Source organism: Notothenia rossii (genome assembly GCF_949606895.1).
Source record: "Notothenia rossii genome assembly, chromosome: 6".
Lineage (NCBI taxonomy): Eukaryota > Metazoa > Chordata > Actinopteri > Perciformes > Nototheniidae > Notothenia > Notothenia rossii.
The window spans coordinates 1,000,020-1,013,247 of record NC_136909.1 but is presented as its reverse complement, the minus strand read 5'-3'; the positions used below and the strand labels follow the sequence as shown (position 1 = coordinate 1,013,247).

Here is a 13,228-nt window from a genome sequence, read left to right as displayed (position 1 = left end):
CAAAATAAAACCAAAATATGTAATAGATAGAGAGAGAGAGAGAGAGAGAGAGAGAGAGAGAGGGGAGAGAGAGAGAGAGAGAGAGAGAGAGAGAGAGAGAGAGAGAGAGAGAGATAGATAGATGGATAGATGGATAGATATAACATGTTTTCAGACTCAGCCAAAAACAAAATGTACACGGATTAAGAGAGTGTTGTACAGACAGGACAAATAATAAATAAATACAAAATAAAAATACACGGATCTTATTTTGAAGGATGTGACCGGATGTTGTGAGCTTTAAATGTGTCAGACTTAACTGTGGGGTCTCGTGCCTGTGTCTGTGCGGCGGAGCAGCGCGAGCCACTCAGACATTTAAACCTCCTTGGAACTCAGAAAATGAAATGGAAACACTTTCACATGAAACACTTTTAAAGTAAAGTCAGAAAAAGCTTTTTTTTTTGCTCAATCTTTTTTGTTTTTAACTTTCCCCCCCGGAGTTTTCCCCTGAGTTTCCCCCGGTGAGGAGTGTGAAGGGTCGGGTTTGAACTCGCTGACAGTCGGTCTGATTCACGGTTCTGGTTCTGGGTTTGCACCGGAGGACGCCCCACCACCTGCCCCGTTTCAGTGACGCTGTTTTGGGGTCTTACTAAGTAAAAATGCCCCTGGTGATCCTCCTCCTGTCTCTGATGCTCCACACATGCCGGACCCTCCCCACTCAGTTACCCGGCTTTAGCGCCCTGCCGCCCGGCCTCTTCTCCTCCTCCGACCCGCTGCTGCTGGAGGAGGAGCAATGGGGGGTTTGCGGGCCGTGTGAGGCCGAATTGTGCCCGGAGACAAGGGGCTGCAGGGCCAGCATGGTTCCCGACTCCTGCAACTGCTGCCAGGAGTGTGGGAACCTGGAGGGTCAGGCCTGCGACCCCCCGGGGGGCTGGAGCGAGAGGAGGCGGGCCGGGCTGTGCGGGGCCGGGCTGCGGTGCGAGAAGGATCCTGCAGGAGGAGGAGGAGAGGAAGATGAGGAGGAAGAGGATGTGTGTGTGTGTGAGGAGCAGGAGGCGGTGTGTGGATCTGATGGAGTCACTTACTTCAACATGTGTCAGTTCAGAGAGGCAGCCTTCAGCAGACCAGAGCTGCAGATCAGAGTGGGGGGGCCGTGCCGTACAGGTGAGACACACACTGCGCATCACACACTGCGCATCACACACTAGACATTTTGCGTAATCAATGTATTGTCATTTTAATATCTTAATTCATAATGCATTCATTTGAGTCCTTTTGCACCACCTTGTAATCATTTTTGCATAATTATTTTGTTTTTCGCATCTATGTATTTTAATTTTGCATCAATCTTAATTCATTATACATTCATTTGTAGTCCTGTTGCATAACCTAGTGGTCATTTCCCCTTAATTATTAGTCCTCTGATGAATGTTAATCTAGAATGAAATATATTTCAGTGCCAAATTTCATTTCAAAAAGCTCCATCCCAAGTGCCTCAACATTGTATTTAAGTACAGAACTCGAGTAAATGTATTATAAACACACAAATCCAGTAAAAAAAAATGCTGTAAATCTGTGATTTTATCTCAGAGTTTTTAATAAATACTTTAATCTCCTAAAATCTAACCCGTGTGTGTGTGAGTTTGGTTTGTTGCTTCACCACCACTAAGCTAAAGGAGGCTAATGTTGGGCTATAAAGGAACTACAGCACGGTCACATTATTTCACGTCACCACCGCTAAGCTAAAGGAGGCTAATGTTGGGCTATAAAGGAACTACAGCACGGTCACATGACTTCACGTCACCACCGCTAAGCTAAAGGAGGCTAATGTTGGGCTATAAAGGAACTACAGCACGGTCACATGACTTCACGTCACCACCGCTAAGCTAAAGGAGGCTAATGTTGGGCTATAAAGGAACTACAGCACGGTCACATGACTTCACGTCACCACCGCTAAGCTAAAGGAGGCTAATGTTGGGCTATAAAGGAACTGACCTCAGTCCTCCCAGAAACTGAGGCTTCCTTCCAAACAACCGCGCTGCCATAGTATTTAGTCCCAACAGAGAGGTACAGGGAGGACGTATCTCTGTGTGGGACCCTGAAGGCAGCGTGTTATCAGAATCTAGTATTCAACTCACTCGTGTAATAATGTGTTTTAACCTGTTAAGTACGGAGCCTGTTTTTCAGGCCTCAGGTTCAAAAATGATATTCCCAGAACAAATGACTATCTTCACTTCTAAAAGAGGAAAATTAATCATCTTTTTTCTCGAAGCAATGATAAACCTGTGAGTTGGATGTAGAAAAGTCAGAATCAATAAATATATTTTTTATTTTACAGTAAATTCAGATTGAACAGAGTAGAAAAAATGTTAATGATTGTGTCCGTCCAAAGAAAACATTACCTATAGTGAAGACCCCCCTGGAATGAGGGGATGGTAGACTAAAAGCTTTAGGAATCCAAACTATAACAAATGATAAGTACCCCGTATAAAACCCACCTCTGGGGTCATTTGGGTGGATTTTCCATATCTTTGGAACCCATCGGTCGATTTTGATGATTGACACCTCTTGTTAACCGTTAGAGCCAATAGGATCGAGGAGAAGTTCCTAAAATCCGTCTAAACATTACCATTGGTGAATGAGAGTGATGTGCAGCCACATGCTCAGAACCGGGAGTGGTGGAGTGATGAGGAGGGGTCGACCCAGCAGCTTCTACTGAAGCCAGTCCCCAACTCCAAAGTGTACGAGCGTGTTCGGTAAAGACACGCGCACAGCTCTTATGAAGTATCTGAACAGCGTCTAAATTGACAATAAAGCTGATATTTTGTGCTTTTGGTTCTCTCTCAGTCAAGACAGGCACAATTACAATAGAGCAATAATAACAATAACGGCATCACGCTGTCCCAGGTGTGTCGTATGCAGAGTGAATAGGCTCAGCAGCAGACACACCTTAGTGCAAAGACAAATAGCAGATAAACCACCACAAAGTAAACCTGCCAGGAAACCCAAAGCAGAAGAAGAAGAAGTGACGTCAGCGGCTTCATTTGCCTCATCCTCCCTCAGGGACTTATTCCGGTGAGAACGCGATCTACTAGATTGTTCGAGGGACTAAAGAGTTCGGGGGGGACAAGTACCGCAAAGTAGTTGGTGTGAAAGCGGCTACTGAGTTCTTTGTAACCAAATGTCTCTCAGAGGGGCGTGGGGAGGGGCTCCTTATTTTCATCTGAAGTAACAGACAGAGAATCAGCACTTTGGAAACAGGGCTGAAACAGAGGGGATTATGGGTAATGCTGCAATGATCTGTTTGGTGTTTCAGCCAATCAGAGACAGGCTCTGGATATATCTGAGACCTGTGAAATATTGATGAGAAACAGTGTAATAGGAGACCTTTAATATATAAATCCCTTACCCATCCCCCCCCAGTCCCCATCATCAAGGTGCCCCCCCACAGCCAGGTGAACGGGACAGGAAGTAGCCTGGCGTTCCTCTGCGAGGTCTTTGCATTTCCGATGGCTCTAGTGGAGTGGAGGAAGGAGGGCCGGGACGTGGTGCTGCCCGGGGACGACCCCCACATCTCAGTACAGGTGAGCGTCCACCTGTAGTTTCAAGTTCCAAAGCTTTATCCTCATGTAGCAGCTACAGTGTAGATGGGACAATGAAAAACGGAAGTCCTCCTCCAACAGAGCAACATGCATATATAGGACAAATAACTGAGTGGTGCAGGGATGTTTTATTTCTGTGTTAGACCCTGAAGGCAGCATCTCCCTGGTCCAGTGGGATTTCTCCAACTGATTTTGGATTATTGCAGAAAATAATCTGAGTCAAACAAACGTTTATGATTCTTACACGTTTAGTTCAGCGGGTGAATCTCCACATGTTAACACCACTTTATGATTTCTGAAGTAAAAAGCTAACATTAGGCTATAAAGGAACTACAGCACGGCCACATGACTTCACGTCACCACCGCTAAGCTAAAGGAGGCTAATGTTGGGCTATAAAGGAACTACAGCACGGTCACATGACTTCACGTCACCACCGCTAAGCTAAAGGTGGCTAATGTTGGGCTATAAAGGAACTACAGCACGGTCACATGACTTCACGTCACCACCGCTAAGCTAAAGGAGGCTAATGTTGGGCTATAAAGGAACTACAGCACGGTCACATGACTTCACGTCACCACCGCTAAGCTAAAGGAGGCTAATGTTGGGCTATAAAGGAACTACAGCACGGTCACATGACTTCACGTCACCACCTCTAAGCTAAAGGTGGCTAATGTTGGGCTCTAAAGGAACTACAGCACGGTCACATGACTTCACGTCACCACCGCTAAGCTAAAGGAGGCTAATGTTGGGCTATAAAGGAACTACAGCACGGTCACATGACTTCACGTCACCACCGCTAAGCTAAAGGTGGCTAATGTTGAGCTATAAAGGAACTACAGCACGGTCACATGACTTCACGTCACCACCGCTAAGCTAAAGGAGGCTAATGTTGGGCTATAAAGGAACTACAGCACGGTCACATGACTTCACGTCACCACCGCTAAGCTAAAGGAGGCTAATGTTGGGCTATAAAGGAACTACAGCACGGCCACATGACTTCACGTCACCACCGCTAAGCTAAAGGAGGCTAATGTTGGGCTATAAAGGAACTACAGCACGGTCACATGACTTCACGTCACCACCGCTAAGCTAAAGGAGGCTAATGTTGGGCTATAAAGGAACTACAGCACGGTCACATGACTTCACGTCACCACCGCTAAGCTAAAGGAGGCTAATGTTGGGCTATAAAGGAACTACAGCACGGTCACATGACTTCACGTCACCACCGCTAAGCTAAAGGAGGCTAATGTTGGGCTATAAAGGAACTACAGCACGGTCACATGACTTCACGTCACCACCTCTAAGCTAAAGGTGGCTAATGTTGGGCTCTAAAGGAACTACAGCACGGTCACATGACTTCACGTCTCCACCGCTAAGCTAAAGGAGGCTAATGTTGGGCTCTAAAGGAACTACAGCACGGTCACATGACTTCACGTCACCACCGCTAAGCTAAAGGAGGCTAATGTTGGGCTATAAAGGAACTACAGCACGGTCACATGACTTCACGTCACCACCGCTAAGCTAAAGGAGGCTAATGTTGGGCTATAAAGGAACTACAGCACGGTCACATGACTTCACGTCACCACCGCTAAGCTAAAGGTGGCTAATGTTGAGCTATAAAGGAACTACAGCACGGTCACATGACTTCACGTCACCACCGCTAAGCTAAAGGAGGCTAATGTTGGGCTATAAAGGAACTACAGCACGGTCACATGACTTCACGTCACCACCGCTAAGCTAAAGGAGGCTAATGTTGGGCTATAAAGGAACTACAGCACGGTCACATGACTTCACTTCACCACCGCTAAGCTAAAGGTGGCTAATGTTGGGCTATAAAGGAACTACAGCACGGTCACATGACTTCACGTCACCACCGCTAAGCTAAAGGAGGCTAATGTTGGGCTATAAAGGAACTACAGCACGGTCACATGACTTCACGTCACCACCGCTAAGCTAAAGGAGGCTAATGTTGGGCTATAAAGGAACTACAGCACGGTCACATGACTTCACGTCACCACCGCTAAGCTAAAGGAGGCTAATGTTGGGCTATAAAGGAACTACAGCACGGTCACATGACTTCACGTCACCACCGCTAAGCTAAAGGTGGCTAATGTTGGGCTATAAAGGAACTACAGCACGGTCACATGACTTCACGTCACCACCGCTAAGCTAAAGGAGGCTAATGTTGGGCTACAAAGGAACTACAGCACGGTCACATGACTTCACGTCACCACCGCTAAGCTAAAGGAGGCTAATGTTGGGCTATAAAGGAACTACAGCACGGTCACATGACTTCACGTCACCACCGCTAAGCTAAAGGTGGCTAATGTTGGGCTATAAAGGAACTACAGCACGGTCACATGACTTCACGTCACCACCGCTAAGCTAAAGGAGGCTAATGTTGGGCTATAAAGGAACTACAGCACGGTCACATGACTTCACGTCACCACCGCTAAGCTAAAGGTGGCTAATGTTGGGCTATAAAGGAACTACAGCACGGTCACATGACTTCACGTCACCACCGCTAAGCTAAAGGTGGCTAATGTTGGGCTATAAAGGAACTACAGCACGGTCACATGACTTCACGTCACCACCGCTAAGCTAAAGGTGGCTAATGTTGGGCTATAAAGGAACTACAGCACGGTCACATGACTTCACGTCACCACCGCTAAGCTAAAGGTGGCTAATGTTGGGCTATAAAGGAACTACAGCACGGTCACATGACTTCACGTCACCACCGCTAAGCTAAAGGTGGCTAATGTTGGGCTATAAAGGAACTACAGCACGGTCACATGACTTCACGTCACCACCGCTAAGCTAAAGGAGGCTAATGTTGGGCTATAAAGGAACTACAGCACGGTCACATGACTTCACGTCACCACCGCTAAGCTAAAGGAGGCTAATGTTGGGCTATAAAGGAACTACAGCACGGTCACATGACTTCACGTCACCACCGCTAAGCTAAAGGTGGCTAATGTTGGGCTATAAAGGAACTACAGCACGGTCACATGACTTCACGTCACCACCGCTAAGCTAAAGGTGGCTAATGTTGGGCTATAAAGGAACTACAGCACGGTCACATGACTTCACGTCACCACCGCTAAGCTAAAGGTGGCTAATGTTGGGCTATAAAGGAACTACAGCACGGTCACATGACTTCACGTCACCACCGCTAAGCTAAAGGTGGCTAATGTTGGGCTATAAAGGAACTACAGCACGGTCACATGACTTCACGTCACCACCGCTAAGCTAAAGGTGGCTAATGTTGGGCTATAAAGGAACTACAGCACGGTCACATGACTTCACGTCACCACCGCTAAGCTAAAGGAGGCTAATGTTGGGCTATAAAGGAACTACAGCACGGTCACATGACTTCACGTCACCACCGCTAAGCTAAAGGAGGCTAATGTTGGGCTATAAAGGAACTACAGCACGGTCACATGACTTCACGTCACCACCGCTAAGCTAAAGGTGGCTAATGTTGGGCTATAAAGGAACTACAGCACGGTCACATGACTTCACGTCACCACCGCTAAGCTAAAGGTGGCTAATGTTGGGCTATAAAGGAACTACAGCACGGTCACATGACTTCACGTTAGTGTTGTCACGATACCAACATTTTGGTTTCGATACCGATACCGAGTCAAGAATTGCGATTCCGATTCTTTTTCGATACTTTTCTTAAAAAAAGGGAAACAGTCTTAAATGTAATTATTGTGCTTTATTTTTCACCAGAACCATAACACAAACTTTTAAACAATGAGAACAATAAACAAAATAAATGACAAGAATTCGTATTAAATCAAATTAAGCATCATCTCAAACAACTTTTTTGTTTTATAAACCGTTTTATAAAATATAATTTTTTTATATTTTATTAAAATGTAATAGTAGCCTACAGTAATATAAATAATTATTGACAAAATGTACATTGCAGAAGTTAGCCACATTGGAAAGTTAGCTAAAAAGATAGCCATATTACCACCGCTAAGCTAAAGGTGGCTAATGTTGGGCTATAAAGGAACTACAGCACGGTCACATGACTTCACGTCACCACCGCTAAGCTAAAGGTGGCTAATGTTGGGCTATAAAGAACTACAGCACGGTCACATGACTTCACGTCACCACCGCTAAGCTAAAGGAGGCTAATGTTGGGCTATAAAGGAACTACAGCACGGTCACATGACTTCACGTCACCACCTCTAAGCTAAAGGTGGCTAATGTTGGGCTATAAAGGAACTACAGCACGGTCACATGACTTCACGTCACCACCGCTAAGCTAAAGGAGGCTAATGTTGGGCTATAAAGGAACTACAGCACGGTCACATGACTTCACGTCACCACCGCTAAGCTAAAGGAGGCTAATGTTGGGCTATAAAGGAACTACAGCACGGTCACATGACTTCACGTCACCACCGCTAAGCTAAAGGAGGCTAATGTTGGGCTATAAAGGAACTACAGCACGGTCACATGACTTCACGTCACCACCTCTAAGCTAAAGGAGGCTAATGTTGGGCTATAAAGGAACTACAGCACGGTCACATGACTTCACGTCACCACCTCTAAGCTAAAGGAGGCTAATGTTGGGCTATAAAGGAACTACAGCACGGTCACATGACTTCACGTCACCACCTCTAAGCTAAAGGTGGCTAATGTTGGGCTATAAAGGAACTACAGCACGGTCACATGACTTCACGTCACCACCGCTAAGCTAAAGGAGGCTAATGTTGGGCTATAAAGGAACTACAGCACGGTCACATGACTTCACGTCACCACCGCTAAGCTAAAGGAGGCTAATGTTGGGCTATAAAGGAACTACAGCACGGTCACATGACTTCACGTCACCACCGCTAAGCTAAAGGAGGCTAATGTTGGGCTATAAAGGAACTACAGCACGGTCACATGACTTCACGTCACCACCGCTAAGCTAAAGGAGGCTAATGTTGGGCTATAAAGGAACTACAGCACGGTCACATGACTTCACGTCACCACCTCTAAGCTAAAGGTGGCTAATGTTGGGCTATAAAGGAACTACAGCACGGTCACATGACTTCACGTCACCACCGCTAAGCTAAAGGTGGCTAATGTTGGGCTATAAAGGAACTACAGCACGGTCACATGACTTCACGTCACCACCGCTAAGCTAAAGGAGGCTAATGTTGGGCTATAAAGGAACTACAGCACGGTCACATGACTTCACGTCACCACCGCTAAGCTAAAGGCGCCCAATGTTTCCATGTTTTCGATCGAGGAGAGAGAGTGAGAATGGAACCCAGACGCTATGTGTTGCGGTTTGTATCACGAAGCCTGTTCTTCTTCTCTCGGTGTACAGTCTGTCTTCCGGTTGTTGCCTCTTTCGAATGACGAATACACACTACAGCCGCCTGCTGGTGAGGACAGTTATTGCCACTCATCAACTGAAGTCTTTGCGGTGTGTTCGTAGGCGGGCGGCGTAGCGGACGTAAAAGTGGGGACGCCTTCGGTACGCGTTCTTTGGCCTCAGGTTGGTGTGTGGCGGCCTTTAGTCGTCTCATTTAGACTCTTGTTAGCAACTTCCTTTTTTTTAAAATTTGGATATATTTCATGGGGTAGAACAAAATGTTCAGCTTGTGTTAACCACAGACCTTATTTCAGGATAACAACCATTACATTACATTACATTACATTGCATTTAGCTGACGCTTTTATCCAAAGCGACTTACAATAAGTGCATTCGACCAGGAAGATACAACCTTTAAGAAAACAGAATCATATAAGTACATCAGGTTTCATAGAGCCAAACATTTCAAGTGCTACTCAACTGGCATTTAGAAAGCCAGCCCTTTATTAGTATATAAGTGCTTTGTTAGTAATTCTATCGCTCGAAGTGGAGTCCAAAGAGATGAGTTTTCAGTTTGCGTCGGAAGATGTGTAAGCTATCTGCTGTCCTGATTTCAATGGGGAGCTCATTCCACCATTTTGGAGCCAGGATAGCAAACCCACGTGTTTTTGCTGACGGGAACTTGGGTCCCCCTCGCAGTGCGGGTGCAGCGAGCTGTTTGGCTGATGCAGAGCGGAGTGCACGTGCTGGGGTGTACGGTTTAACCATGTCCTGGATGTAGGAAGGGCCAGATCAATTCGCAGCATGGTACGCAAGTACCAGTGTCTTGAAGTGGATTCTAGCAGTTACTGGAAGCCAGTGAAGGGAGCGGAGGAGCGGTGTGGTGTGGGAACATTTAGGAAGGTTGAAGACCAGACGAGCCGCTGCATTCTGGGTGAGCTGCAGAGGTCGGATGGCACATGCAGGTAGACCAGCCAGGAGGGAGTTGCAGTAGTCTAGGCGTGACATGACGAGAGCCTGGACCAGAATCTGCGCTGATGTCTGGGTCAGCTGGGGACGTATCCTCCTGATGTTGTAAAGCGTGTATCTGCAGCAGCGGGTTGTAGCAGCGATGTTTGCAGTGAAGGACAGTTTGTTATCTAGGGTCACACCCAGATTCCTTGCAGTCTGAGTCGGGGAAACAACAGAGGTGCCGATGTTGATTGTTAGGTCAAGAGTGGGACAATCTTTTCCCGGAAGGAAGAGCAGTTCAGTCTTGTCAAGGTTGAGCTTGAGGTGATGAGCAGACATCCACCGAGAGATGTCTGCTAGGCAAGCAGAGATGCGTGCGACGACCTGGGTCTCTGAGCGGGGAAAGGACAGAATTAGTTGGGTGTCGTCAGCGTAGCAGTGGTATGAAAAACCATGCGGGCTAATGACAGACCCGAGCGAGTTTGTGTACAGGGAGAAGAGGAACCAAAAACACATTCTGAAAACCATTGACCTCCAGACCAGGGGACAGGAAGTGAGGAAATGATGAGTCATCTCAGGGTTTAGGACTCATTCCCGCACCTCTCTATTGGAGCCTCCAGACTCTCCTCTGACCTCACACCTGTCGTCTCTCCTCAGTCTAGGGGCGGGCCTCTGAAATTCGAGCTCTCCAGTTGGCTGCAGATTGAGGGGGCGGGGCCAGAGGACTCTGGGACCTATCGCTGCGTCGCTCACAACGACATGGGGTCGGTGTCTGCGTCCGCTGTACTGGGAGTACTGGGAGCAGGTGAGACATCTCATTCATCTGAGGAGTTTACCCAGAGCACGTCGTTAAGGAAGGTTTACTCCCAGTGTCTCAGTTCAGACTAAAAGACTCAGTCTGTCTGCTATTGGTTAAAAAAAAAAATCATAATTCCCATATGTCTTATATTGGACTAAAATAAAAAATTATTCTGAACTTGTTTCTTTAAGACGATTTAAAGAAACGTTTAACAATTAAATTGTCTCGTCAGCGTTTTTCACACAGACCTGTCTCCTAACAGGCTGGGCATTGTGGGAATTGTAGTTTTATTTAATTTAAAAAGAAAACAATTCGATTATCATATACTTTATATTTCATCCCCCTCATGAGCAACAAACAAACAAACAAAAACTCTCCTACACACACACACACACACACACACACACACACACACACACACACACACACACACACACACACACACACACACACACACACACACACACACACACACACACACACACACACACACACACACACACTTTCTAAGAAGTAGAAAGTACAGGTGTTTGGGTTCAACATGTGAGAAATAAAAGTAAAAAGTAGTGAAGTAAAGTACTGATACCAGAAACTTGTACTTAAGTACAGTAACAAAGTATTTGTACTCACTGCTTCCCACCTGCTCGTGATATTAAGTTCTGTTTAACGTGAGTGTTGATGGTTAAACTCTCTCTGTGTTTTCAGTGGAGCTGTCGTCCTACCTGTCTGACAGTGTATCGGAGATGGAGCGCCTGATGGACGCCACCCACTATGACCAGGACTTTTACTGACGTATGATGTCACTTCCTGTCCCCTGACGCCGCCTGGCTTCCTTTCAGCGGGGACAGTACACACACTGAGGGACTGGAATATAAAGTTATATTATGTTTTTATTATAATCATCCCATATTAGTGTGACGAGGCTCAGCATGTTGAACGTGTTGTTGACGTCGCCGGTTCGAGCCCGAGTCTCCTGTTGCTGTGAAACTTTATCTTTTTAATACATTTTAAAACTACCAAACTGCTGTTTCTGTTCCTTGAAATAGCAGGAATGAATCCTAAAGTCTGACATGACTCACTTCCGCTCCCCTGGTCTGGAGGTCAATGGTTCTCTGAATGTGTTTTTGGTTGTTATCCTGATATAAGGTCTGTGGTTAACACAAGCTGGAGAGATTTTAACGTTTTGTTTTACGTCAGTAAATACCAAACTGGTGAATTTGCAAACTGGGGTTGCTAACAAGCTAATACAATGGGACCACTGGGAGTTGATATGGCCTCTTTCTGGTTTAAACTGACATTTTTGCTCCTAAAAAGTGTAATAAATGGATTCAGCATGTTCAAAAAAATTCAAAATCCATCAAGCTGTTATCCATATGTGGTTAGGAAGTGTTAAGTCAATAAAGAATGCGCAGTCACCTTTCTTCATCCATTTATTCAGGGACATGAACCAGCATGGCTGCGTAATCAACAGGAGACATAGAGCGCTCCGCACTTATCATGCTTGTGACGTCACAAACGGGACGTACCATTAAACATGGAGTACGGGTGCTATTACAACGTAATACTTAACAGTCCCACTCAACCTTAACTCTATTGGTTACATGAAAACAAAACAAACAACAACAAAACAACATAAGGCTTCTCTTTTCCCTTAACAATGTGAATACACGTGTGCACTTTTAGGTGTCTTGAGCAAACCTCTTCAGTTGTAGCTGTGTAGCTGGCCTGGTCATGACATCAGCAATCATTAACTCGTTATGGCAGTACTCCAAAGTTAACTTTCCATCATTCACAGTTTCCCTAATGAAGTGGTACTTAATATCAATGTGTTTGCTCTAGGGATGGGTATCGTTAGGATTTTATCGATACCGGTACCGCTTATCGGTATCGGTATTTTTCAATACTCTTATCGATACTTTTCAATAATTTGCTGTTAATAAACTAAAAAAAGACAAGGCGATGTGCCTGCAAGACTGCACCCAGGTAAACAAAACATATTACGCGTGCGCAGCAGCTAACCTGCCTGCGAGCCTTCGCTCAGGTCACATTTACACACGGCGCGGCTGAAGCCCGCTAGCACTAGCAGTATCGCTAGCACCGTTTAAGATTCAATGAGTGTCTCGTTTGCAAATGCTTCATTAAGTTTCTTGTGTCACCCCCTTTACAAGCAACTCATTGAGTACATAGATTGCACCTTTCACTATCGCCTAGTGATGGCAGTTTGACACTGAAGCTTCGAAGGGAGCTTCAACCCTGGACTTCCTATTCCAGAGAGGCAGTGCTTCGAAGCTTGCTTCAAATCACGTGACATGTGACGTCCGAACCAGCAACTGCTTCATTCCCTGAATGAATCAACTCACTGGTTCGCCATCCAATCAGCTGATTCAATGCACTGCCTCGTCTCGATTCTGACAGGTGACAGGTTGAAACAGTTTCACATTTGAGCGCTTCAACACTTTATAACCGCTCTAAACAATGCGCAATGTGTGGGTTGTTGTCGTAGTTTGCATTGTTGCTGTTGAGTTGTTGTTGGCATTGCATTTGAATTGGATCATTATAGAGCAAGCCAGGAAGAA

General features: G+C 45.9%; 1 protein-coding gene across 1 annotated transcript; it reads left to right on the top strand.

The window, feature by feature from the left end:
• The first annotated feature begins 299 nt into the window (after window positions 1-299).
• LOC307042626 (kazal-type serine protease inhibitor domain-containing protein 1-like) lies at window positions 300-11,673 on the top strand. The gene is made up of 4 exons (XM_079686618.1): window positions 300-1,143; window positions 3,403-3,563; window positions 10,511-10,658; window positions 11,358-11,673. Exons 1-4 carry the CDS (start codon window positions 639-641, stop codon window positions 11,441-11,443), a joined length of 900 nt encoding a protein of 299 aa, XP_079542744.1. The 5' UTR covers window positions 300-638; the 3' UTR covers window positions 11,444-11,673.
• The last annotated feature ends 1,555 nt before the right edge of the window (window positions 11,674-13,228 follow it).